This window comes from Gracilinanus agilis, chromosome 3 (assembly GCF_016433145.1).
Source record: "Gracilinanus agilis isolate LMUSP501 chromosome 3, AgileGrace, whole genome shotgun sequence".
Classification (NCBI taxonomy): domain Eukaryota; kingdom Metazoa; phylum Chordata; class Mammalia; order Didelphimorphia; family Didelphidae; genus Gracilinanus; species Gracilinanus agilis.
Window position 1 is genome coordinate 356,319,255 of NC_058132.1, and position 26,060 is coordinate 356,345,314.

General features: G+C 36.6%; 1 protein-coding gene across 1 annotated transcript in view; it reads right to left on the reverse strand.

Annotated features, from left to right (window-relative positions):
- Positions 1 to 2,980: 2,980 nt before the first annotated feature.
- The window catches only part of CD96 (CD96 molecule), a 130,719-nt gene continuing 107,639 nt past the window's right edge, over positions 2,981 to 26,060 (reverse strand). Inside the window, exons 12-13 of the mRNA XM_044669187.1 lie at positions 18,073 to 18,196; positions 2,981 to 3,089 (exon numbers count right to left, since the gene is read on the reverse strand). Coding sequence (XP_044525122.1) covers positions 2,981 to 3,089; positions 18,073 to 18,196 — 233 coding nt within the window. The remainder of the gene's footprint in view (positions 3,090 to 18,072; positions 18,197 to 26,060) is intronic.

Here is a 26,060-nt window from a genome sequence, read left to right on the forward strand (position 1 = left end):
CACTGATCCTTTGGAATCACACATGGTCATTGTATTGATCATAGTTCCTACAGTTTTCAAATTTGTTTTTCTTTATAATGATGTCATTGTATAACTTGTTCTCTTGCTCATTTAATTCTTCATCAGTTATACAAGTCTTCACAAATTTTCATTTTTATAATACTAATATTTTTAGTATAATTTTTTCTTCAAGTTCTGCTTACTTAACCCTGTATCAGTTCATATAAGTTGCTCTATATCTTTGTGAAATATTTATTTCTTCATTTCTTACATAATAATAATATTCTATAACATTCAAATACCAGGATTTATTCAGCCATTCTCCAGCTGATGGTCATCTCTTTAGTTTCTAAGTTTTTGCCATCACAAAAGAGATAGTACAAATATTTTTGTATTTACAAGGTCTTCTTCCTATTTCTTTGATTTTCTTTGGGTATAGGCCTAACAGTGGTATAGCTGGGTCAAGTGCATAGATACTATGGATATTATTTATATATATATATATATATATATATATATATATATATAATTTTCCCCAAGTGAGTTAATTGTTCCTTTGCCTCTTTGTTCAGTTAAGAGAAGATATGATAAAAAGACAAATAGAGATGTCTCCAGAATCTATAAGTGATTTTATTCTTTAGCATCTAGGACTGAATCCATTCCTTCTGTGAGAGGAAGAATATGACTGCCATATTTTAGGTTGTGTGTTGTGTGAACTTGTGCACAGTTAACAGGTCTAAGCTGGATAGTTTTTTCTCTTGGTATAGTGTATAGGGCATGGAACCTCCAGTCTGGAAGACTTGAATCCAAACTCTATCTATTGTATTTATTAGCTGTGTAACGTTAGCAAGTTACTTAATCTCTCTGTGCCTCAATTTCCTCACTCATTAAATGATGGTGCTAGATTTGAGGGTCTGTAGCTCACCTCTAGATCTAAATCTATGATCAGGCTGCTTGGAATGTATCCTCACTGCTCCTGCCACCCCTATAGAGTATTGAGTTATATCATCTTATGTTCTAAGCCACTGCTGGATTTGCCTTATTTAGGGAGAGCTCTGTTTGCAAGTAGCTGTGGACATTCTTAATGGCATACTTAGGGGGCATTTTCATGTACAGAAGTAAAGGATTTTTGTGTGTGTGTGTGTGTGTGTGTGTGTGTGTGTGTGTGACAGAGAGAGAGAGAAAGGGAGAGAGAGAAAGAGAGAGACACAGAGAGAGCTCAAGTGCATATGTTAGGGATGGTTTATCACAAAGGATAAATAATGCAAACAATTTTTTTTGAGACATTGCAAAAATTCTGTGGTTCTCTGCTGCTTGGTAAAAATCACTCAGGCCTTAATAGCCCTGAGAAATGTTACCTAAAAAATGACAATGGGAAGCCTAAACAATTAATCTGCCAACTGTGCTATAATGTTTTCACATCTGTGCCCCGACTTTCATAGTATATTTTTCCTTTAAACAAGACTGAGGAGAGAAAGAGAGAGTGCAAGGGAGGGAGGGAAGAGAGGGTATGATGACCTTTCTGTAAGTCAATGATAATCTAAACTTGATTTCTGTATTACATGCAAATGGTTTTACATAGAGCATCTGTAAAGCTGCCTTGTTGATGTTTTAAAATGGAGGAGCAAAAAGGAATGATAAATAAAGGAAATGGTAGCTTTTACTCCTTTTATAGAGATAAGTACCTCACTAAGAATTCTAAAGAATAAAGATGGATCATTAGCTTAAAGATTCCTTCTCTGACCACAGACCTCACAGGAAATGCCAACCATCTGATGAATCTCTAACATCTGTTCCTCCTCCTCTTTGGGGGAGGGGCAAGAGAGAAAAAGTGGGCTGTCACCCTGGAAAACCAATAGCATACCTCACTGACATTTTCTCCTTCATTACCTGTTCAATCTTTGGATGCACAGTATTCTGGTTTAGATGCAAAATAATAGCAAAGTGAGAGAAGAGTTAATTTTTTAAGGCTGATTTGCCTTAGTACTCTGACCTGTCCCATGACGGGTCAAAGCAAGTTGATGGAATGGATAAAATGGTCTCTGGATTTAAAAATGGAATGAGTGAAATGTAATGGGCTAGATTTGGGGAAGACTGGTTATTTGCTAACCAACAATTTAGTCATTTAGTGTTCTAAGGCAATAAGAAGAAAAGGCAGAAAGCTATTCTTTGCTTGGGGACATGGAGGACAGTATAATTCTAATGCCAGAGCAGTCTTTATTCTGCTAGCCTTCCTGCCTGCTCTGTGTTTTCCAAATATTTCAGTCTGGTAGATGGATCAAGTATCAAGAAAAATAAAATAAACTAAAACAATGGATATTACAAGAAGAAAGAAAGGAATAAAAGATATTTCATGATTTTGCCCTTGTAAATCTTATGTCAATTCTAAAATGAAAATAACCATTTGGAATGCTGTTGGCGAAGCCATCCTGAACTCTTTATTATTCTGCCTTGTTGCTAGGTATTTTGCTTCTATATTTTTTTTTTCTTTTCAGTTTTCATAGCAAACCAGCAAAACTTCAGAGATCATTATCACGTGAGTAAATAGCTCAGAATTCTGGCAGAAAAAAATAGACGGGTTGATATGGGTCTGGCACATGCTTATAGCCACTGCTGTCATATTAATCACAGTTAAAATGAAAACCGTCAACATTTTTCAGCTGCAGTAGGAAGTTGAAAGGATATTTCCTTTAAATTATATTTCTTATTAAGCCAATAAAATCTCTGAAGATCATAATATTTGGAATGAGTACCACTGATCCTAGAGACATTTCCAAGAATCCTGTTTCAATTGGAGGCTTATGCAGATGGCCCAGCTAGCAACTGTATAAAGAGGTGATTCACATCTGACATCCATTTTAGCACTGTTTTAAGTCTGACAGATGGGCAAGAGTAATGTAGAACACCAACTCTCTACTCTCTATCTTCTCGGTAGGATAGAGGCCAGGTACTGCAAGTAAATAAAGCCCAGAAGGAAAGATTAGAGAGTTTCCATCTCATGGCAGGGCAAATCACCTCCAACTGCTTCTCCGATGCAAGTGTACTTGATTGGTGGCGGGGGAGGCTTGAATGGCGGTGGTCTCTCCATGCTATGGGAAAGGGGAAAAAATCAATGTTTAAATCCTGACTGCATGAGGAGTGGGTGCAAAGGGAAAAGCATAATTATTTTTTAAATGGAGTAGGAAAAAATATAAAGACAAAAAGAAAGGTCCTATATATGCCAAATTATTTAGAGAATTCTTTTTCTGGTGATAGCAAAAGACTGGAAAAAAATTCCATATGCATTTATTGGAGATAGTTGAACAAATCAGGGTCATATTGTAAGAATATTAAAAAATTAAGTTTATATGCTAATATGAAAGTTCTAAAATAATATTGTGGTTGCCGATTTAAAATTTTTATAGCTTATGTCAAAATGACTTTTAGTAGCTTTATTTACAAAGAGATAGTATTATAAGGAAAGGTGAGAATGGATGCAAACAGATAAGAGAGATTTTGCACAGAGAGCAGTATGCAAGACATTGCTGCATGTCTTGGAACTAGAGGCTATGTTCCAAGAATGAGAGGACATTATAAAATAGGACACAGAGAGCTGGCAAGGGGCTTTTGGACTTGCTGGTGGGGGAATAGCCTAAAGCTGAGAACTTCCTCCCACTTAGGATCTCTACAGGCTGAGGAGGGGGTTTGATTCCTTTTCCCTTGAAGCCAAAGCTTCAGATCCTGTGATCCTATTGGGATTCATCCTGCACACTTGCAATCCAGTCATCTTCCTGTGTCCTGACAGAGTGTTCCCAACTGCTGTGAAGATCTCTGTTGGCCAGCCAGTAACAGTCTGTGAGAAGGCCTGAAGCCATCTTAGGCCTAACTCAAAGAGGGTTGATCCCTGAAATAAAGGGATCTGACTAACTGCTCTATGAGACTCTAAATCTAACCAAAACATTATCTGGGAAGATTATTAGCTCAGGTAGTTATTTAGCTGGGATTTTCTAGACAGACAATGTAGAAGTAGGCAGTTAGAAGACCAGAAGACACTCCTTTGCAGGAGTCTTAGAAAGCGGGTTGGTTTAGCTAGAAACTCTTAGATTAGGACATCCTATCCCTAATCCTCCCTTCTGATTTATCTTGGTTTTAAAATAAACTCTTGAACTGTTTTGTAAACTGCCTAAGAATTTGAGAAGCATGCTGAGCCTTGAGAAAGTCTGTCTGGGCTCCTTCATTGTGGGATACCCTCAATCTTGGTATCTCACCTCTACAACAACAATCAGACAGATCATCCACCTATTTCAGTGGAAAGAGTGAAAGTGGAGAAATGTAAGAGGAGGGTAGAGAAATATCTAGCCCAGAGATTCCCAAAGTGGGCACCACCACCCCCTGGTGGGTGCTGCAGGGATCCAGGGGGGCAGTGATGGCCAGAGGTGCATTTGGGGGTGGTGAATAACTGTAAGGGGGTGGTGATAGTATGTGACAGGGGGTGCTAAGTAATATTTTTTTCTGGAAAGGGTACAGTAGGCCAAAAAAGATTGGGAACCACTGATCTAGCCTATCACTCTAAATGTTGCTCCAGTGTCCAGTTCAGCCTCATCAGGGCTCAGTAACTTTCTTTTCTTTCTTTTTTTTTTTTTAAACCCTTACCTTCCGTCTTGGAGTCAATACTGTGTATTGGCTCCAAGGCAGAAGAGTGGTAAGGGTAGGCAATGAGGGTCCAGTGACTTGCCCAGGGTCACACAGCTGGGAAGTGTCTGAGGCCGGATTTGAACCCTGGACCTCCCATCTCTAGGCCTGGCTCTCAATCCACTGAGCTACCCAGCTGCCCCCGGGCTCAATAACTTTCAACCAGAGGACCTGGTGGTGTATTTAGCAAGGGTTCCACCAATGCAGCCTCCTCCAGGAAAGGAAGGCCTCTCTGGAACCAATCTCTCCAGAAGCTAGGAAAGGTTGGCCAGATACTCACCAAGCAAGTCAAAACAGGATTTGGGGAAAGAATCTCCCCCTTCAGCCCAATTCACCAATGCAGAGTCTTTGAAGCCATCCTCCAAAAATGTAGTCCCAAGAAAAAGCCCCCTGGAAAGGAAGTTCAGGACTTTTTATAGTCCTTTTCCACATCCCTTCCCCCACTTTAACGGGAACCAATTACAGTCTTTCACTTTGTATAGCACTACTCAGAGGCAGGGCAGTGGCCTCTAGAGTTATCACCCACTTTAGCAAGTGAGTCATGAACTCTCTTACTTAGTATTAAGTAGGAGTGCTTAACTTTTTGATTGATTAATTTAAAAATTGCTGATTGATAGACAAAGAAAGTTTGAGTCAATCTTCGCAATCCCCCCTGAGATTCTTTGGGAGATTAGTATCCCCAGTGAATCATTTAACACAACCAGCTTATAACTCTAAAGATTTTCTAGCTACAGGTGCATACAATATTGCACTTTCTAAGAGGAAACTACAACAGTTGGAGGTAAGAGGGAAATAAAAGAGAGAGAGCTCAAAATCAATGTTTGCTAGGCACATTGACAAAAAGTCAATTGGGGGCAGTCCCCTTTGGCATATGAGTTTACATTCAGGATAAATCAATTCAATTCAATCAATTACGTCCCAAAGTTCATTCTGGTTCTTCTGATGCAGTGTAGGTTTCTTTATGACACTCTCTCCAAACAGTTCATTTTATTGATTCGAGGAGTTAACAAGCTACTTTTCCTGAAATATTTCTCAAATAATTTTTAAATGTTGGATTTTGCAAAAATTATACAATCCCCCCTGAGGAGGGTGTTGACCAACACCTAGATCAACTCAGGATATGTGGTTGAGTTATGAGGTACATGAGTCAAGTATTGAAATAAAAACCAAAAACATTAAAAAAAAAACAAATAGAAGAAAAAGTTAAACTTTGGGAGGAAAGAAAATCAAAATCAAAACCAAAATATCAAAATCTATGTCTATAAAAATTTCTGAGTAAAAAAAGAATAAATTCATAACAGATTCTTAAATCAGAATCCCATTTAAGTGATTTCTTTCCCACAGGTCTGTAGGACAAATGCAGTAATATTGCATTTACCCATTGGCAGCCAGGACTACATAAATTGCCACACTGTAAGAGAGGTAAAAGGACTAGATTTTGATGTAAAAGGGAAGTATGTTTCCTTGGTCTGATTTTACCTTCACTCTCAGGGATAGGGGAGCCAAAATGGCAGCCAAACTAAACTTATGTACTTGTCAGAATGTGACATGGGGAAGACCTGCATCTGACATATATCATACAACCACTACCTCGAACCTTAAACAAGTCCTCTGTCTTGGTGCAGATCTCATTAATCCTATAAGGGTTGTTGGTCTTCTTGACCTTGTGCTTCTTTGCACTATACAATGGCTCTTTTGCATAGCTTTAGACTATGGAAACCTGCCATTGATTGATAATTATTAATCCCAGTCCTACAATATTTATCAATCAATGGCAGGTTTCCATAATCTAAAGCTTTGGGGCATGCATTAATATTAGAGGAAATAGATATTTTAAACTTATTCTATCAAAAAATTAATATTGATTATATGTACTTTAAGTATAAGAAATAAGGAAGAAAAAATAAATATTCTATTGAAAAGAAAAAGAAAAGCAATAAATTAAAATTCAATTGTTGAATTGGAATTCAATTTGTCAACCAAAACAGTGTCCACTTGTCTATGGAATTTTATCTCCAATGCATGTGACAGGTTACAGTTAATCAGTGTTGATAGAAAGTACTCTCTTTACATGTGAGCAATGAATCCAGGAGTCCTTTTCTCAAATTTTGAGATCTGTTGGAGTGGTTAACAATACTTGAAACAGACCTTTCCGGGCAGACTGAGTTGCTCCAGTGCACTGGAAGTTCTTTATGTACACTTTGTGTTCTGGGTTTAGGTCATGAAGAGAGAAGTCTATAGGTTCTGCTTGTACTGCAGCTCTGGATTCATGGAGTTCTCGCATTTTGATTTGCAATTCCTGTATATATGAAGCAATAGAAGTGTCCCTCCACCACCCCATGTATATGCAAGAGAAAAAGGCTTAGCCTGTATAGGGGGATGTCCAAAAACATCTCAAATGGTGAGTTGTATAGATCTCCCCTGGGCCTGCTTCAGAGATAAAATAGAGCTAGAGGGAGAGCTCTAGGCCATTTTAATTGAGTCTCAGTGCACAGTTTTCCAATCATGTTCTTAAATTCTCTGTTCATTCTTTCAATTTGGCCTGAGCTCTGGGGATAATATGGTACATGGAATTTAGGAATTATCCCCAAACAGAAATAAATTTGGGACAGAACCCAATTGGTAAAATGAGTTCCCCTGTCTGAATCGATTCATGCTGGCAATCCAAAGTGAGGAATAATCTCTTTTAAGAGTACCTTGCCAACAAAAGCCATTGTGGCTCGGGTGGAAGGAAATGCTTCTGGCCATGTGGTTAGCTGATCCACTAAGACTAGACAAAATTTATAATGCCCAGCCTTTGGCATTGTAATAAAATCAATTTGCAGTTGTTCAAAAGGTGTGTAAGTCAAAGGACGCCCACCAAATGCTTTGCCATGAAAGGCATGTTAGTTAAATGCTTGGCAGGTGGGGCAGTCTGCCCACACTTTAGAGGCTATGGTAGTTATACCAGGGGCTATCCATACCCTCTTAACAGAGTCTACAATGCCCTGGGTGTCAAAGTGACCATTTTTATGAATGAATTGGCATATTTGGTGATAAAAACACCCATACTCCATTGATCTGTTTTGCTTTGAATTTTGTTTCCATTTTCCACTTCCTTTTCATTATAGGAAAGGAATAAATCTAATTGTTACTTGTTGCCAAAGTTAAGATTAATTCAGGGCCTTCTAAGGCAGCAAGTTTTGGAGTAACATCTGCCTGGTGGTTCCCTCTAGAGACAGTACATGGACAGAGCAATGAACTATGATTAGGTATTCAGGTAGCTGGAGAGCAGAAAGAACTTCATTAATTATTTCTGCATTTGCTATACATTTTCCAGCTGATGGTGAAAATCCCCTTTGAAGCCATAACATACCCTCTTCATGACAAATTCCAAATGCATACCTGGAATCTATGTAAATTGTTGCTTTTTTGTCTTTGGCAATTATATAGACATGTTTTAGAGCTATAAGTTCTGCATCTTGAGCATTTGTATTTGTGGGCAGTGAAACTGACCACAGAGTGGTAAATTCTGTAACTACAGGAGCTCCAGTGTACCATATGCCATCCATCATGAAAGAAGAACCAGCTGTGAATAAAACTAGAGCTGGGTTATCTTAAAGGAGTGTCCAGGAGATTATCTTGAGGCTTTTCAGCCATGGACACTAAAGATTCACAACTGTGTAATGGTTCTCCTGAATCTGGTAAATCTGGAAGCAAGTTGGCAGGGTTAAAAGTTGCACAGTGTTTTAAAGTACTATTCTCATTGCCAACAAGGTTACTTCATAACTTGTGAGTCTTTGATCAGAAAATGCCTATGTTCTATGCCTTAGCAACAATCGTTCAACTTCATGTGGACACATTATTGTTAATGGGCATCCCAATACTAAATCAGCAGATTTAGTTACTAATATAGCTGTGGTAGCTATGCCTCTAAGACATGGTGATGCTCCTGAAGCTACTGGGTCCAGTTGGGCTGAATAATAAGCAACCAGATACTGAACTGGTCCCAACGTTTGGGTTAAACACCTGAAGGCATCCCTCTCTGTTTGTGTACCTACAAAGCAAATGGCTTTTTTGTAATCTGAAATGTCTAGAGAAGGGGCAGACAGGATAGCCTGTTTTAATTTTGAAAGAGCTGACAGTTATTCCACCTCTAATCTAAGTGGTTCAGAGGCTGAATTTTTTGTTAGTTCTATAACAGGTTTAGTGATTTTCCCATAGCAAAGGATCCATTGTCTACAAAATCCTGTTGCTCCTAAAATTGATCTCAACTGTTTCTTAGGGAAGAGAGAGCTCAATTTTTTAATATCTTCAATGCACTTAGGTAAAATGAATGGACACCAGCAATTAAAATGAACCCTAAATATCCCACTTTGGGGTGACACCACTGAACTTTTGCCTTTGAGACCTTGTGGCCTCTCTTATGTAGTTATAAAAGGAGATTTTTGCTATCTTCTTGGAATATTGTGACATTTGGTGAGGCGAAGAGCAAATCATCCACATATTGTATCAAGCAGCTATTCTTAAATTTAATATTTTCTAAGTTTTGACTCAAAATTTGTGAGAATAATGTAGGCCTGTCCATGAACCATTGTGGCAGCCAGCACCAGGTTCCCTGTGTTCCTTTCCAGGTGAAGGCAAATATATACATGGAATTTTTATGAATTAGTATTGATAAAAATTCTGAACACAAGTCTACTATAGTAAAGTATGTAACTATGCTAGGAATAGAGGAGATAATTGTGGCTGGAGTTGGGACCACAGGATGTCTTTTTATGACATGATTATCACTCTTAAATCTTGTACAAATCTATATACGTATTTTCTTTGGGGGCCTAATTTGGGCTTTTTAACAGGTAAAATAGTTTTATTATATTGAGATTTGCATGGAATTATTATTCCTTGCTCAATTAACAAATTTATTATGGAGGTAATTCCCTCAATTGCCTCTTTTGATCGGGGATACTAAGCAATGGAAGGAGGTTGGCCACCTTTTCTTTTAATTTGAACAGGAACAGCTGATTTAAGTAGGCATACATCAGAAGAAGATGTGGCCCAGAGAGATTCAGGTATATCAGTTGGTATTTCAAAGGTGGGAGACTCCTTTACCTCCTGACTGTCTGAGAGAAGTCAGGGAACACATGTAAAGATTCCTCAGGCAATTCTAGTGTCATAGTGCCATCTTGAGAGCATGTTATTGTGGCTCTAAATTTACATAATAGGTCTCTCTATAACAAATTTATAGGGCAACTAGGCATTAAAAGAAAAGAATGTTCTACTGCTAGGGGTTCCACAGATACCATTACAAGGGAAAGCTTTGAGACCTTTAAAGGTGTTCCTGATATACGTACTACATTTAAAGAGCCAATAAAACTGCATTCAGCATCTGGTTTAATTTTTTGATTACTCATCAAAACTGATCTGGAAGCTCCAGTATCTAGGAGGCAATAATAATATGTGTTCCCAACTTTTAGGGTTACATGAGGTTCATTACTATGTGGGGGAGACTAGACTGGGATAACTGATGTTAAGATATCAGGATCTGGGAAATCAAGGTTTCACTCTCTGATTCCAGAGTCCTTTCTCCTCTTTAAGACCTTCATAAAGGTCCTTGGCCATTCCTCATGGGGTTCCCCTCATTGAGAGAGATTTCCACTGTGAGTATAGCATGGACAAGCCGCATTTTGGATATGTCATTGTGAGTCTTGATTTGACTCATTTGGATTATTATCTCTGTAGTTGTTTTGGTTATAATAATTATTATTGTAATTTCTATTTATGGCCTACAATTATATGAGGAGTGTATATAAAATAAAGTGTCGTCAAGATAAACAAAATATTTTAATAAAGAAAAAAGGGTGAGTTGTCTAAAGAGGCAAAATGTAGGTGTATGGGAAATACATTGATCTACTTAGTTTTTTTTTTTTAAGACAAAGATGAAATGCATGGGAGAGGGACACAAAGGCAAATAACAAAAGAGAAATATAAAGAATATCATGGTATTTTAAGTTGAATGTTGGGTATGTTAAAGCTTAGAACAAACTGAAGTTGGCAGCAAATACAAAGGAAACTTATTTATGATTATTATACCTATCCTGGGGATAAAAAAATACCATCAAACAGTTGAGACCATTACTTAAGGAATGATAATTATAGTCACTTAAGAGAAAGCAGAACTAATTGATGTTATTTTGCCTATTGACTGACACCAAAAAGGATTATCTTTTGATTGGAAATAATAGGACAAAAATAATTAACAGAGATTTTATAACCACAATAAATGAATAACTAAAAACAATAGCAATAACTCTGTTAAGCCAACTATAAGATTAAAATAATAATACAGCAATAACTTATACTTATATAATTTTTAAACTTTTAAGTTAATTTATTAATTAAATCAGATCAGTTGTCTCTCTCCACAGTCCCAAATGGCCTCCTCAACTCTGGCAAAAGTCTATATAAATGTAAATTAAATGGTTTTGATTATATTAAACTAAAAAGCTTTTGTACAAACAAAAATAATGCAGCCAAAATCAGAAGGGAAACAACAAATTGGGAAAAAATCTTTATAACAAAAAACTCTGACAGGGGTCTAATTACTCAAATATACAAGGAGTTAAATCAATTGTATAAAAAATTAAGCCATTCCCCAATTGAAAAATGGGCAAGAGACATGAATAGGCAATTCTCAGGTAAGAAATCAAAAGTATCAATAAGCACATGAGAAAGTGTTCTAAATCTCTAATAATTAGAGAAATGCAAATCAAAACTACTCTGAGGTATCACCTCACACCTAGCAGATTGGCTAAAATGAAAGAAGGGGAGAGTAATGAATGCTGGAGGGGATGTGGCAAAATTGGGACATTAATGCATTGCCTGTAGAGTTGTGAACTGATCCAACCATTCTGGCTGGTAATTTGGAACTATGCTTAAAGGGCTATAAAAGAATGCCTGCCCTTTGATCCAGCCATACCATTGTTGGGTTTGTACCCCAAAGAGATCATAGATAAACAGACTTGTACAAAAATATTAATAGCTGTGCTTTTTGTGGTGGCAAAAAACTGGAAAAGGAGGGTATGTCCTTCAATTGGGGAATGGCTGAACAAGTTGTGGTATATGCTGGTGATGGAATACTATTGTGCTCAAAGGAATAATAAACTAGAGGAATTCCATGTGAACTGGAAAGATCTCCAGGAATTGATGCAGAGCAAAAGGAGCAGAGCCAGAAGAATACTGTACACAGAGACTGATATACTGTGGTAAAATCGAATGTAATGGACTTCTGTACTTGCAGCAATGCAATGACACAGGACAGTCGTGAGGAACTTATGGTAAAGAACACTACCCACATTCAGAGGAAGAACTACAGGAGTGGAAACAGAAGAAAAGCAACTGCTTGAATGCATGGGTTGGGGTGGACATGATTGGGGATGTAGACTCAAAACAACCACACCAATGCAACTAACAACAATTTGGAAATAGGTCTTGATCAATGACACATGTTAAAACCAGTGGAAATGTGCATCGGCCATGGGTAGGGGGAGTGCAGGGGGGGGGGGTGAAGGGGAAAGTAGGAGCATGAATCATGTAACTATGTTAAAAATGAACATTAATAAATGTTTTTTAAAAAGTCTATATAAAACCCAGGAGAGCTCATGACTGAATCCTTCTCTTGGACATCTCACAATGTTTCTGATTGGAAAATAACCTCTGAGGAGACAGATTTATAGACCTTAACTCCTCCCTTATTACTTCATCATAAGAGGCATGTATCCTTGCTGGGACCTGGAAGATGCCAACACATTTTGTCATGTGGCCAGACCATTGTATTTTAAATGAGTTCAACAGAGCTGCTCAATCCACCCTTACATATATTTTGAGATAAAAGATCTCTTAACTCCAGATTAACTATAACCAGGATACTGCTGGAACTTGCATATATGATTGTTGAGGAACATCTTAGTAATTTTTGAAAAATTATGTAGAAATCGAAGAGTACTGTAAGATGAGATTTGATAGGATTACTTAACTGGATATCCTTGACAAGCTAGAAGGATATGAGCTACATGAGTTTATATTTAAGTAGACTAGACTTGGAAATAATTAAACAACCAGAACAAAAGGTAAGTGATCAGGGATCAATGTCAATTGAAGGATGATTATTAATGAAATCTTTATATCCTAAGTATTTGTTTTTGTTTCTGTTCAGCCTACAAATTAGTGACTAGGATGAAGACATTTATGGAAAGTTTATCTAACTTTTATAGCTGGGTCCCAATTAATATGAATTATGAATCTCAAGAAGTGGTCACATCATTCAAATTCATACTTCATATTTCTATCAAACTGGAGCCAATAACCATAAATATACACACATTATAATCTTATATACTATGAATTTGAATATATGCTGCCACTTTATGGTGATCATTATTCACAGGAATTTAACTCATTTTTGTATATGACATGATAATAACTAGCATTTATATAGTCCTTTAGTGTTTGCAAAAATTTTTACATATTTGATACTCACAAAAACCCTGTTAGGCAGGTGCTATCCTATTCTAATCTCTATTTCACAGAAGAGAAAATTGATGCTAAATGAGCTGTCCAGGGCCACACAGTTAGTATATGTATGAGACAAGATTCAAGCCTGACTCCAAACCTAATTCTCTATCTGCTGTGCCATTTAAGAAGTATAGCTGTGGGCAGCTGGGTAGCTCAGTGGATTGAGAGCCAGGCCTAGAGACAGGAGGCCCTAGGTTCAAACCCAGCCTCAGCCACTTCCCAGCTGTGTGACCCTGGGCAAGTCACTTGACCCCCATTGCCCACCCTTACCCCTCTTCCACCTATGAGACAATACACCGAAATTAAGGGTTCATTAAAAAAAAAAGTATAGCTGATAAACTTCATGATAAAATGATCTGTATCTCAAAAGATCCCAGTAAATAATTAAAATAGGCCAAAATAAAATTGATAATATTTGATAGGGATAAAAGCAAAGGTATAATTTAGATTAAAATAAAAATAAGCTGGACAATACAGGATAAGAAAAGCATGATTCATTAATACATACCCACAAATGTGCACAAGATCTGGGATTATTTAATGGACTGCAAGCTTAAAATGATTCAAAATGTGATACGTAAGTCAGACAAGTTATTGTGATCTCTCAGGCTTTGGTAATATAAGTCTAAGTCCAGATCGAGGGCTGGATTATTATACAATCATTTGTTTTGGTCAGATCACATCTCTGCAATATTGTGTTTTGTTTTGAGCACTTTGTTTTAGAAAGGGCATTGATGAAATATAACATATCCAGCAGAAAGTGACCAGGATTAGTCAGTGACTGAATATAAATGAATGCATATAAAGATTTATTGAGGAAATAAAATTTTAATATGAAAAAGGAAAGACATAGGCAGTATATGAAAATTGTGATCACTTATTTGAGACACTGTATAATTTATATAATATATGACATGTATTATATAATAATATAATATTATTGTTGGTTTGCTTGATCCTAGAAGAAATAACTAGAAATAATGGGTGAAATTTGCATGGGTAGATTTTCCCACAAAATAAAGAAAAACCTTCTAGCAATAGATTTGTCCAGAGGTGCAATGGGCTGCCAATGGAGGAATCTTCTCTTTTAGTTTTCAAGAAGACAAATTATTAGGGATTCTTTAGGGGAAATTCCTGTTCAAGGATGGGCTAGATTAGATGACTCATAAATCATGACTCTAAACTTCTATGATTCTATGATCCTCTCAAACATGAGCCTGGGATTACTTTCTCAACATAATGAGGCATCAGATTGAGACTCCAGTAGAGTATATGTAGATGGCATTGTATTCTGTAGGGTATAATTAATAATGCCTTTCACTGAGGCTTTGTAGCTTTGGAAAAACCACTTTCCTAAATGCACTCTCACTTGATTCTTACAACACTGTGAGATAGGCAGTGGTTAACTCTATTTTATAGATTAGGAAACTAAGTCTCAAGAGAATTTCAATGATTTCCTCAAGATCATTCAGTTGTTAGATGACAACAGTAGATATAGGACTTAAGTTTTTGGATTATGCTTGCTTTACAACTGTATCAAAATCTTAGAGCTTTTGAAAAAAAGAGTGTTATGTGAATTTGACCTCCGTCTCCTCTCATAGCAACAGGTGATAGAGAAGATCTTTTATATGCATTGTCCAATTTGAACTAATTGTGGGTTATTTTTCCAAACTAATATGAACTTTTTATTTAGAAAAGTAGATTTATATTAGGCAGTGCTTATAGCTGCTATTACTGATGATGGTTGTGATGGTTATTGACACTAATACAGACAAAGATAATTCTACATTCTGGTACATTCTACATTCTTGGAGAAAAGCCAGTTGAATTCAAGGCTTGGGGCCTTTAAGTCACGAATTCTTAACATAATTTGTTCCATGGAACCCTTTGGCAGTCTGGTGTAGAGTATAGATTCCTTCTTCAAATAATGTTTTTAAATAACTAAATAAAATGTTAAATTTCATTAAGAGGAAAGTAAAAACCATGAGGTATTTTCCCCCTTCCAGTTTCATAGATCTGCTATCTGTCCATTGAGAGAATGTAAATTAAGAAACTGCAGACTAAGGCATAGGTGACAAACGTATAGCCTGAGGCTTACATGTAGCCCATAACACTGTCATAATTAAATTAAGAAGTAATTGGGAAATATTTAACAATATAAATAAAAATACAATAAAATTTACGTAATGTTAATATGTGATTTTTTAAGTTACTCTGTGTCCAAAAGGATCCTTCGTTACTATTCAGTGACTCCCTTTTTGCATTTGAGTTTGATACCAGTGGTCTAAGGTATAAGCACTTCTATTCATGGATAAGGGAGAATTTTAGCTTAGAAATAGAGATCATGAGATTGAAATAGTTTGAAGAACTAGGATGTCTAGGATTTTGGAGTGCTTTGAGATGAGGAAGAAGACTGTGAGTTAGGTACTAAACTTTCTTAGGAAAAGAAAGCATTTTAGAATTCCATAGATGATTGCAACAAGGATTAAAATTTAAGGGACAAGTGAGTGCTAAGTGATGCTGGCAGAAGATAGGACTGAATATGGGAGCGGAAAGCAAGGAGTATGTCAACTTCTGGTCTTGTATGTAAAGGGGTGTTAGATAAGAGGCAGTTAGCTTTGGACAGGATGCCAAGAGACAAGGTGTCCTCAAAAGAAACTGGGTTTTAATGAGGAAAATGTTTAGAATATGGGAGGAAGAGCTCTAAGATGAAGAGGATTTTGTTAACTAAAGAGAACAGTTCCCAGGGGGCACAGTGGGAAGGCAGGAAGTGTGTGTGATGAGGCTAAGCTGATAGGGATGGTGGCTGTCAGCTTCATTTGTCTTCACTGCTAATCCTTGCCCCTTTTTGGTCCTGAACTGATTTGTCACAAGGGGTTTCAGGTGAGAAAAACAGTGACTTTGAGACTCTATAGGAATAAGATCCTGAGGTCCAGGCAAGGGAATAGAAACTCCGTGAAAAAATTACTCCTCCTCCTTTCCCATGCTAGTACCTGGGACAGAGCCCTGACTGCTAGTTGCTAGTGGTTTCTCTGGACATGGAGCATTACTACTTTACATAAATTATTACTTGACATCATCTTCACGACAACTGTATCAAATTGGAAAGGCAGCTATTGCTCTCATTGACAATTGAGAAAACTAGAGCTCAGGAGGTCTCACTGTTTGTTGGATATTCACAGACCTAGAACTGCAAAGGACTTCGCTTTGAGGTCAAAACCCAATCCTTCATTTTACTGATAAAAAACAAAACAAAGCAAAACAAAACAAAACAAAACAAAACTGAGATTAAATGACATGCTCAAGGTCACAAAGGAAGTAAAGAGTCAGAAGTTGGATATCAACCCCAGTGCTCTGAATTCAAAGGCTCTTCATTTGATAGGGCCTGAAAGATTTTAGAAAGTGTTTTTTCCTTCCCTGAAACATAAGGATAATAGCTCGTATTTTTATAATGTTTTATGCTTTTGAGAACAGCCTTTAAATGTTATGCAAATCTGGAAGGTAAGTATTATTACCATTTTGCAGATGAGAAATCAGAGTTTTAGTGGCTTGCTAAAGAGCAACAAATTATTAGGTGTGTCTGAGGCAAGATTTGAATCCAAGTCCTACTTTCCAGTGCTATACTCTATTCAGTATGTCATTCAGTGTCTTTTCAGGTATAGAAGAGGGTATATAAATCCTTCACTTCTTCTCTACCTCCCCTGCCCCTTCTATCTAAAAAAATTCCCTAAAAGCTCACTTTGTTGGAAAAGGGCTAGAAATTTTTCTTGAGATTACTTTCTCCCCTAATTTCACACTTCGACATCCAGGCTCAGCTGGGCCCAGACAGTTCAGAGATGCATGAAAATGAAAAATAATGAAGATTTAAAAGAAAACCCAGTTTAGGTTTTGGACAGGAGTGAGGCTCATTTCTCATTTCACACACACTGATTTGTTCAGCCTGATAAATGAATGACTGCTAAGACTTGGCCAAGTAAATGAAGAATAGTCTTAGGAGACTGTGGAATAGTGAAGCGCACATTGGTCTTCGAATTAGCACTTTGGTTCAAATCCCAGCTCTTATTCTTAGTAGTTGTGTTATCCTGGCCAAGTCTCTGAGATGTATTTCCATTTTCTCTAAATTTGTGATGGTAACCCTTCTAGCTTCTAATACTAATATTGTTGTGAAGGAAATGTTTTGCACTAAGGCTAATTATTATTCATTGTGGCATATAGGAGAAAAAATTGAGTCTGAAGATAGGATAACTGAGTTTGAATCCTTCTAATTTGACATTTGCAAGTTATTTATGTTTTTGGCCTTTTTTTTCCCAATTATAAAATAATGTTTTACGTAGGGAGAGAGGTTTGACTTGATGATGTCTACTAGTTGCTTCTAAATTTGAATTCTATAATCCTTTATTCCTGGCCTTATGACTCTGAACAATCTATATTACCTCTCTGTGTTTTAGTTTTTTTTCCCCCATTAATAAAGTGGGAAGCTATGAGGCACAGCAGATAGGGTACCATGCCTGGAGTTGGAAAGACTCAACTTTTTGAGTTCAAATCTGGCCCCAGATATGTATTAGCTGTGTGATCCTGAGCAAATCATTTAACTCTTTTTGCCTCAGTTTATTTTTTGTAAAATGAACTGAAAAAGGAAAGGGAAAAAACTTTCTAGAATATTTGTCAAGAAAACTCTAAAAAGGGTTCACAAAGAGTCAGACACAACTGAAATGAGTGAACAAAAATAATATTATTGAAGAACTCCCATGAGTATGAATTAAAAGAATCCTGAAAATATAGAGTGAAAAGTACCACCAGTCTCCACCCATTAAGCAATCTGCTTCTTCATCCTGATGGAATACTCACATTTCCTTCAAGTACTGACACCATTTTCTTATTCCAAGACCAAATAGAAAGAGGCAGATAAAAAGCAGACTTGCCACAATCACGGGCCAGGACATTCCACCTTCGGGCTTATTAGGCACCGTACCTGAGAAAGACATACAGATACATCAATTTCAAAGTTCAACATAACTCAAAAGATTTTCCAATAGGAAAACAGAAAAGAAAATGTTTTCTTTGGCAAGCCTTCTATTTTTTTTTTCATTAGGACAAAGAAGTTTTAGTCCATTTGATTCTAGTCAAGAAACATTAAAGCATGAGAGAGTTGTACTAGACACTGGAGTGGATATAAAGGCATATAAGGTACAAAAACTGCCCTCAAAGATTTTATCATAGGGGAGATGAGCTGTATATAACTATACTATAATACTTAAAGGAGTTGTTATTTCATCAGGTCATGTACTCCATTCAACCAAGTCAGATCAAGATGCCTTTCTGCCTCTCTGTAGACAGTCTTCAAGGGTGGCTGTAGCTAGGAGTGTTGAGATATTCAAATTAGATAATAGATGTTGATCAATGCACATGTGTAGTCTATATGCTTGCCTTCTCAAGGAGGAAGGGAGTAAGAGAGAAAAGGGGACTCAAAATTTAAAAGAAAAACCCTAATATTAAAATGTTTGGTTTATATATAATTGAAGAACAAATCAAATAAAAATTAAATGTAAAAAAAAAGAAACTGAATAAGAGGTTCTTTCTCTAGTACCATTTAAAAATATTTAACCAAGTAAATAAAAGTACAATAGAACATTGATAATGTTAATAAAAATAAAGTCAGTTAACAAATAAACAATTATTAAGTGTCCACTATGTCAGGCATTATGCTAAGTGCTGAGGATGCAAAATAAGGCAAAAGCCAATTCCTGCTCTTAAGGAGCTCACAGTATAATGGGAGAGACAATGTACAAAAGTAAACAGAAAAGTGGTGGGCAGGGAAAAGAAGATATGGCTGACCTGAGCTATTCCTTAAATAGAAATTCTGGGAGGAGAGGTCTCCAAACAGAGGGAGGGACTTCTGGGACCAAGGGTACCAAGAAGGTATGAGAACTAGGGATGAAGCCACATTGCAAGATGAAGAAGTTTCTGGGGCATGGTGAAGTCCAGAGGAAAGCATCTTGCAAATCTTAAAGCTCTATGTAAGTGCCAATTGTCATCATCATCATTACTTATTAGCTTCCACTCTAGTGATAAATTCATTAAGTTCTTGCTAAGAAGTGTGCCAGCAAATGTCTAACAACTTAGGCCCTCCAGGAAAAAGAGTATATGCACAACATTTTTAAGTTTAATCTACATTATTAATATTTCCTTAAGTTTAGCCATTCATCAAAGAAATAAACAAGCTTTGATTTGTAGTAATTGCTTATTTCTTGAGGTGTCAATGCTCACACTGAAAATTTAACAATCAGCTCTCAAGTCAATTAGTGCTGACTTGAATCTACCCTTAGCTATTGCTGAAAAATTCATTGCTTTTCAGTAAATCTGATGTGCCTCTCAGGACTAAGCTAAGCTATTCCTCAGACAAGAGTTATACATATTCCATGTCAGGCCTTTGCAGACTAGAACAGGAGATCTACCTCCTAGAATCCCTAGCTTGTTTCAAAGCACAGCTCAGGTTCTGGATCCTTCAGAAGTTACTGAATCTCTCAGTAACTGCTGCTCTCCACCTCTTGAAGAGACATTCTGATTATCTGCACAATAGCTACAGAAAGAACAATAATAAAACAACAAAATAAAATTTAAAAAAATGCAATATCTTACAATAATGGCCAACTGTGGCATTAGTAAAGAACTCAGGAAGTGTATCTCATTCCTACTTTGCAAAGTTGGAAGACTGTGATATTATAATAGTACATATACTGTCAAGACACAGTTGACGTTTTGATTGACTTTTTCTTTTTCTTTTCTCCTTTAAAAATCTTTGTTATAGGGCAGCTGGGTAGCTCAGTGGATTGAGAGCCAGGCCTAGAGACGAGAGGTCCTAGGTTCAAATCTGGCTTCAGACACTTCCCAGCTGTGTGACCCTGGGCAAGTCACTTGACCCCCATTGGCTACCCTTACCAATCTTCCACCTATAAGTCAATACACAGAAGTTAAGGGTTTAAAATTTAAAAAAAATCTTTGTTATAAAGGGTAGTTTCATGTATAGGAAAGTGGATCCTTACTTGGATATATACATATATATTTATATATGTGTGTGTGTGTTTATGTTTACATTTGTCTATATATACTGGTGATTCCAAAAGTGGGTGCTACCGCCCCCTGGTGCGTGCTGCAGTGATCCAGGAGGGCAGTGATGGCCACAGGTGCATTTATCTTTCCTATTAATTGCTATTAAAATTTTTTAAAAATTAATTTCCAGGTGGCTAAGTAATATTTTTTTCTGGAAAGGGAGCAGTAGGCCAAAAATTTTGGGAACCACTGATATATACATACACATGTGTGTAGATTTATATATGCATGTATATATACTTGGACATATATTTGTATATAAAATATAATGTATAATTGGAAATAAAGTAGTATAAAATGAAAAAAATTAAGTTAGATTTTTTGTAAAAAGAAATCACTTTGAATAACTTCGTGAGTCCTTTCACTTAATATATATATATACATATATATATATTTAAAATGTGCAGTTTATAATTATTCTAAGCCCTGGAAGACTACATCTTCCAGGACTCCCTGCTACAACTTCCCCTGACACCTCCCACTTCCTTTGTGAGAGGTGCTGGAGAAAGTATAAAAGAGAGAATTTTGACGCCTTTTCACTCTCTCTACCCAGGACCCTATAGAGCTCTCTCATTCTCTTGAGCCCTGAGGCTCTCAGATCCTGGGCTCTCTCTGATTCTGAACTCTCTCCATCCATCCTTCCTCCTCTTACCTTCCTCCCTTCACCATCACTATATATATATAATGCTTAGTTTCCACAGATCAATCTCCAATACAAAGTCGACTACTTCAGGGTAGAGAATGTTTGTTTTTTGATTCCCTACTCTTTATACAATATCTGTCATGTGATAAGCTTTCCATAAATGTTTATTGAATTGAATTAATTACAGATTAATAGGAGTGGGGTTGTGAGTTTTGAGACAAGATAGATGACTTAAAAATAAGACAATTTTATGGAAGATAGGGAGATTTCATGTAAGAGTGGCATTTAAACTGGATCTTGAAAGCTAGGAAGATTTAAAAAATCAGTGGTAGGAGTAAGACTTTTGGGGAATAATGAAACGGCCAAATATGACCAAGTAATGGCAGATGGAAGAAGATAAGGTGGCTTGGAGAAGAGCGTGCAGTATAATTTTGCCTTCAGATAGAAGCCTTGGAAGAGAGATGTGAAATGGAGGTGGAAGAGAAGTTAGAGACTGAGGTTGGAAGACTTTGAAGATGTTGTATTAAAGAATGCTAATTAAGGATGAGACTTGGCCAAAATTAATGACCTAGATGTTGAGGGAAGGGTCATGTGCATTTGGAAACTTGAAAAGTTCCATAGAAACCCTATAGATTATGAGGGGAAATGAGATCTATTTGACTACAGAGTCTTACTGTTCTTGCAGTTAAGATTTTTACCCCCAATCAACTCTTAATCATCTAGGATTTCATTACTTCAGGTAAGGATGATCTAAATCAGTAGTTTTTAACCATTTTTATGTCATGGTCATCTGTTATAGGGAGGGCAAACCTACTTTCTCAATATAAAATATTTAAATGTTATATCAAATTATTCCTCTCTCAGGGAGAGGAAGGGGAGGGAGGTAGAGAGAAAATGTGGAACTCGAAATGTTAGAAAATGAATGTGAGAAACTGTTTTTATAAGTAATTGAGAAAAATAAAATATTACTTAATAATAATATAAAATATTTAAATGGAAAAATAAAATATATCATGATTACAAAGGAAATCAATTCTGTATGTTGAAAAGCTGTTGGGAGGCAGCTGGGTAGCTCAGTAGATTGAGAGTCAGGCCTATAGAGAGGTCCTAGGTTCAAATCTGGCCTCAGACACTTCCTAGCTGTGTGACCCTGGGTAAGTCACTTGACCCCCATTGCTTACCCTTACCACTCTTCTACCACTCTTCCACCTATAAGTCAATACACAGAAGTTAAGGGTTTAAAAAAGAAAGAAAAGAAAAGCTGTTATCAAAATCCACAAAAATTTCACAAAGCCCAGATTAAGGACCCTTGATTTCTAAGGGAACTAGAGATTCCCCTCCTACTTTAATTATTTTATCTATTTTCACAAAGAGGAAGGAAAAGAAAAAAAACTTAAAAACAATTATTTTTGCTTCTTGCTCTGACCTGAGAATCAACATATTTTCCTGTCGAGCACAGTATCTGGCATGTGTCAGACAAGAGACAGAGGAGGTCTTTGGTTTTCATTTATCCATGCTCCCCATGAATATATTTTTAAAAGAAAACTCTTAAATAACTGTTGCAATAATAGAGGGCAGTATATTGTTACATTATGATTCCTGACCCCACAAGACTATGGACACAGGATAGAATACTGCCTATTTCTGGAAATACATATATAAAATCCCCTTTATAAAATAAAGGGAATTATTTAGAATTAGAGACTTTTAAAACTATAAGAATATGTACACCCTGTGACCTAACATCTTGGTTTATATCCCTAAGAGATGAAAGGTAGGAGAAATGACACACTTGCCTAAAAATATTTGTAACAGCTCTTTTCTTTCTGGTGGCAAAGAATTAGAAATTGAGGGAGTGTCCATCAAATAGGGAATGGCTAAACAAGTGGTATGTGCTTGTAATGGAATGCTATTTTGCCATAAGAAATGATGAATAGGACAATCGCAAAAAAACCTGGAAAGATGAAAAAATGAAAAGTAAAGTAAGCAGAACCAGGAGAACTTGTACACAGCATCAGCAATAAAGTATGATGATCAACTGTGAATGATTGAACTATTATTAGCAATGCAAGGATCCAGGACAACTCTAAGGGACTCATGACCAAAAAGGCATCCACCACCACAGAAGGAACTGATGGAGTCTGAATGCCCATTGAAGCAAACCATTTTTCATTTCATTTCCTTCATATTTTTAATTGTATAAATGATAGCTATTTTCTTTCACAGCATAATGAAAATGGAAATACATACTGTATGATGATATATGCACAGTTATATTATCTGCCATCTCATGGAGGGGAAATCTCCAAGATAACATGGATTGCAAAATTTCAGAAAATAATTATTAAAAATTCTATTGACATGTAATTGGGGAATTTTAAAAAAAGCTATAACTAGCATTAAACATCAACTAGCTTAGTTACATAATTTTAGAAGTGAGGAACTTGAAAACCTGAAAGAAAAAAAATTCACCAAAGTCTCACAGCCACTTACTAACTAGGCATTAGAGAAGATGATGAATGTTTGTAATTTCTAGTAAATTTATATTAAGTAACTGACATAATAACACAAAAATGAGACAAAAAGGGAAAAGAAGTCAATCAAAATAACTTTCCAGTTATTTCAGCTAGATTATATGTTCTATGAAGATAGAAAGTGGGGCCATGTAGTTCTTTCATAATGCCCACAATGTTTTATCAAGGCTGAAAAAAAGAAAAAAAGTCTGAATAATTAAATATTGAATAAATAAAATTTTAAAAAATAGTTCCCCAACTCTTCTCTTTAGGCTTTGTATGGCTGGCTAATTGATATTACTGAAAGCTTTATGGTTACATCAGTTAGGAGAAAAGGACAAACTAATGATCACCATTACTGGAAGAACACTAGCCCTTTTCAAACTCTGCAAGCCCAGTCTAAATAGTTGAGTCAGGAGTTAACAGGGGTGGGAATATTATCCTTGTCCTATTGTCACCTTTGGAATTATCCTTGCTTCTTCTCTCTCCCTCAGATCTCATATCCAATAAGTTGGCCAGTCTTGTTGGTCTTCCTTTTATGTATTTTGCATCTATTCTTTCCAATCTCACAGAATATACTCTATAGTTCAGGATTTTATTACCTCTTGCCTAGACTACTGTAACAGCTTCCTATGTGGTCTCCTTGACATCAGTCTCTCTCTTTTACAAGCTACTAAATTCATATTCTTAAAACATCTTCCTACTTAAAATCTTTAATAACACCTATAATAATTTGAGGAAAAAAATACAAATATTTCTGCCTATTATTTAACCTCCCACCAACCTCCTAATCTGTCTTAAATTTACCTTCCAATATTATTCACATTATTAACCTTCCCACACTCTTCATTCTGCTCAAACTGGCTTGCTATCTGTTTCTGTACCTTATAATACATCTTCTGCCTCCAGACCTTTGAACAGATGGTCCCCATGTCTAGAATGTATGCCTTCCTTACACTTGGCTTCCTATAAAGGTTCTCATCATCTCTTGCATAGTCTCTTACAGTGGTTCCCAGACTTTTTTGGCCTACCGCCCCCTTTCCAGAAAAAAAATATTACTTAGCCCCCTGGAAATTAATTTTTTTAAAATTTTAATAGCAATTAATAGGAAAGATAAATGCACCTGTGGCCATCGCCGCCTCTCTGGATCGCTGCAGCACCCACCAGGGGGTGGTGGCACCCACTTTGGGAATCACTCGTCTATTATAATCACTTCTTTTGGCTTTCCTATTAATAAGTTCTCCTCAGGGCTTCCACTGGGAGGAGGGGCTGAAAGTTTTCAACTTTCATTCTTCTCTCACATAGGATTTAGGACTTCATTGCCAGCCCCTGGTAAGCACCTTCATTCCATGCCCCCTTTCAAATCCATTTTGCATACTTTTTGGCATCATTCACTTGTTTGTCAGTCATGACCACTTCTCCATGACCCTGTTTGGGATTTTCTTGGCAAAAATACTGGAGTGGCTTGCCATTTATTTCTTCAGCTCATTGTACGTATGAATAAACTGAGGAAAACAGAGTTAAATGACTTGCTCAGGGTCATGGAGCTAGTAAATATCTGAGGTTGATTTAGAATTGAGCACATTTGCTAGATAACTAATTTAGCTAATAATATTTGAGCTTAGGAATATGAATCTTTCTGACTGTAAGCCCAGCACTTTATTTACTGTGCTGCCTGTATTTTGTATGTTTACTCCCTGCATTAGGAAGGGAAGGGGAACCATCTTTCTTTTTATTTGTATTTGAATGCCTAGCATTTACTATGGTCTTTAGCACCTATTAAGCACTAAATAAATGTTTGCTGTCTTTCTTTGATTCAAATCTCTTCCCTCTTCATTACATCTTCTACACTGCTGCCAAAAAGATATTCCTTAAGCCTAGATATGACCAAGTCAGTCCTTTGCTCAAGAAACTACAATGGTTCTCTATTACTTGTACATACTCTTCTATTTGTTATTAAAAGACCTGAATAACTTGGCTCTAACCTTCCTTCTCAAGGATATTGTACAACATTCCCCTTCACATACTCTATGATCCAGTCAAACTAGTTGTCTTTCTGGCCTTCAGACATGATATTCCATCTCATGTCTCTGTGTTTTGCACTGGTTGGCCCTCATGCTTAGAATGCACTCCCGCTCACCTCTGTCTCTTAATTTCTTCTAAGTTAAAATTAAGCATTCCTTTTTATGTGAGGTTCCTCATCCGTATGGCAGCTAGTACAGTATCTCACTCAAAATGCCTTGTTTTGATTTTGAATATATTTTGTATGTACTTTGTATTTGAACAAAATGTCTTCCTTGAAGGCATAAGAGACAATGTAATATAGGAGATAGAGTGCTAGACTTGGAGTAAAAAAAAACATGGCTTCGAAACTCACTTCAGATACTCACTACCTGGATACCTCTGGGCAAATCATTTAATCTTTATAAAATGAGGAGGTTGCATTCTGGTGTCTAAGTTCTGTTCTAGCTCTAAAAACTTATGATAGCTTCAAGTCCTTTAGAAGGAAGAGTTCCTTCCTTCCTTCCTTCCTTCCTTCCTTCCTTCCTTCCTTCCTTCCTTCCTTTCCT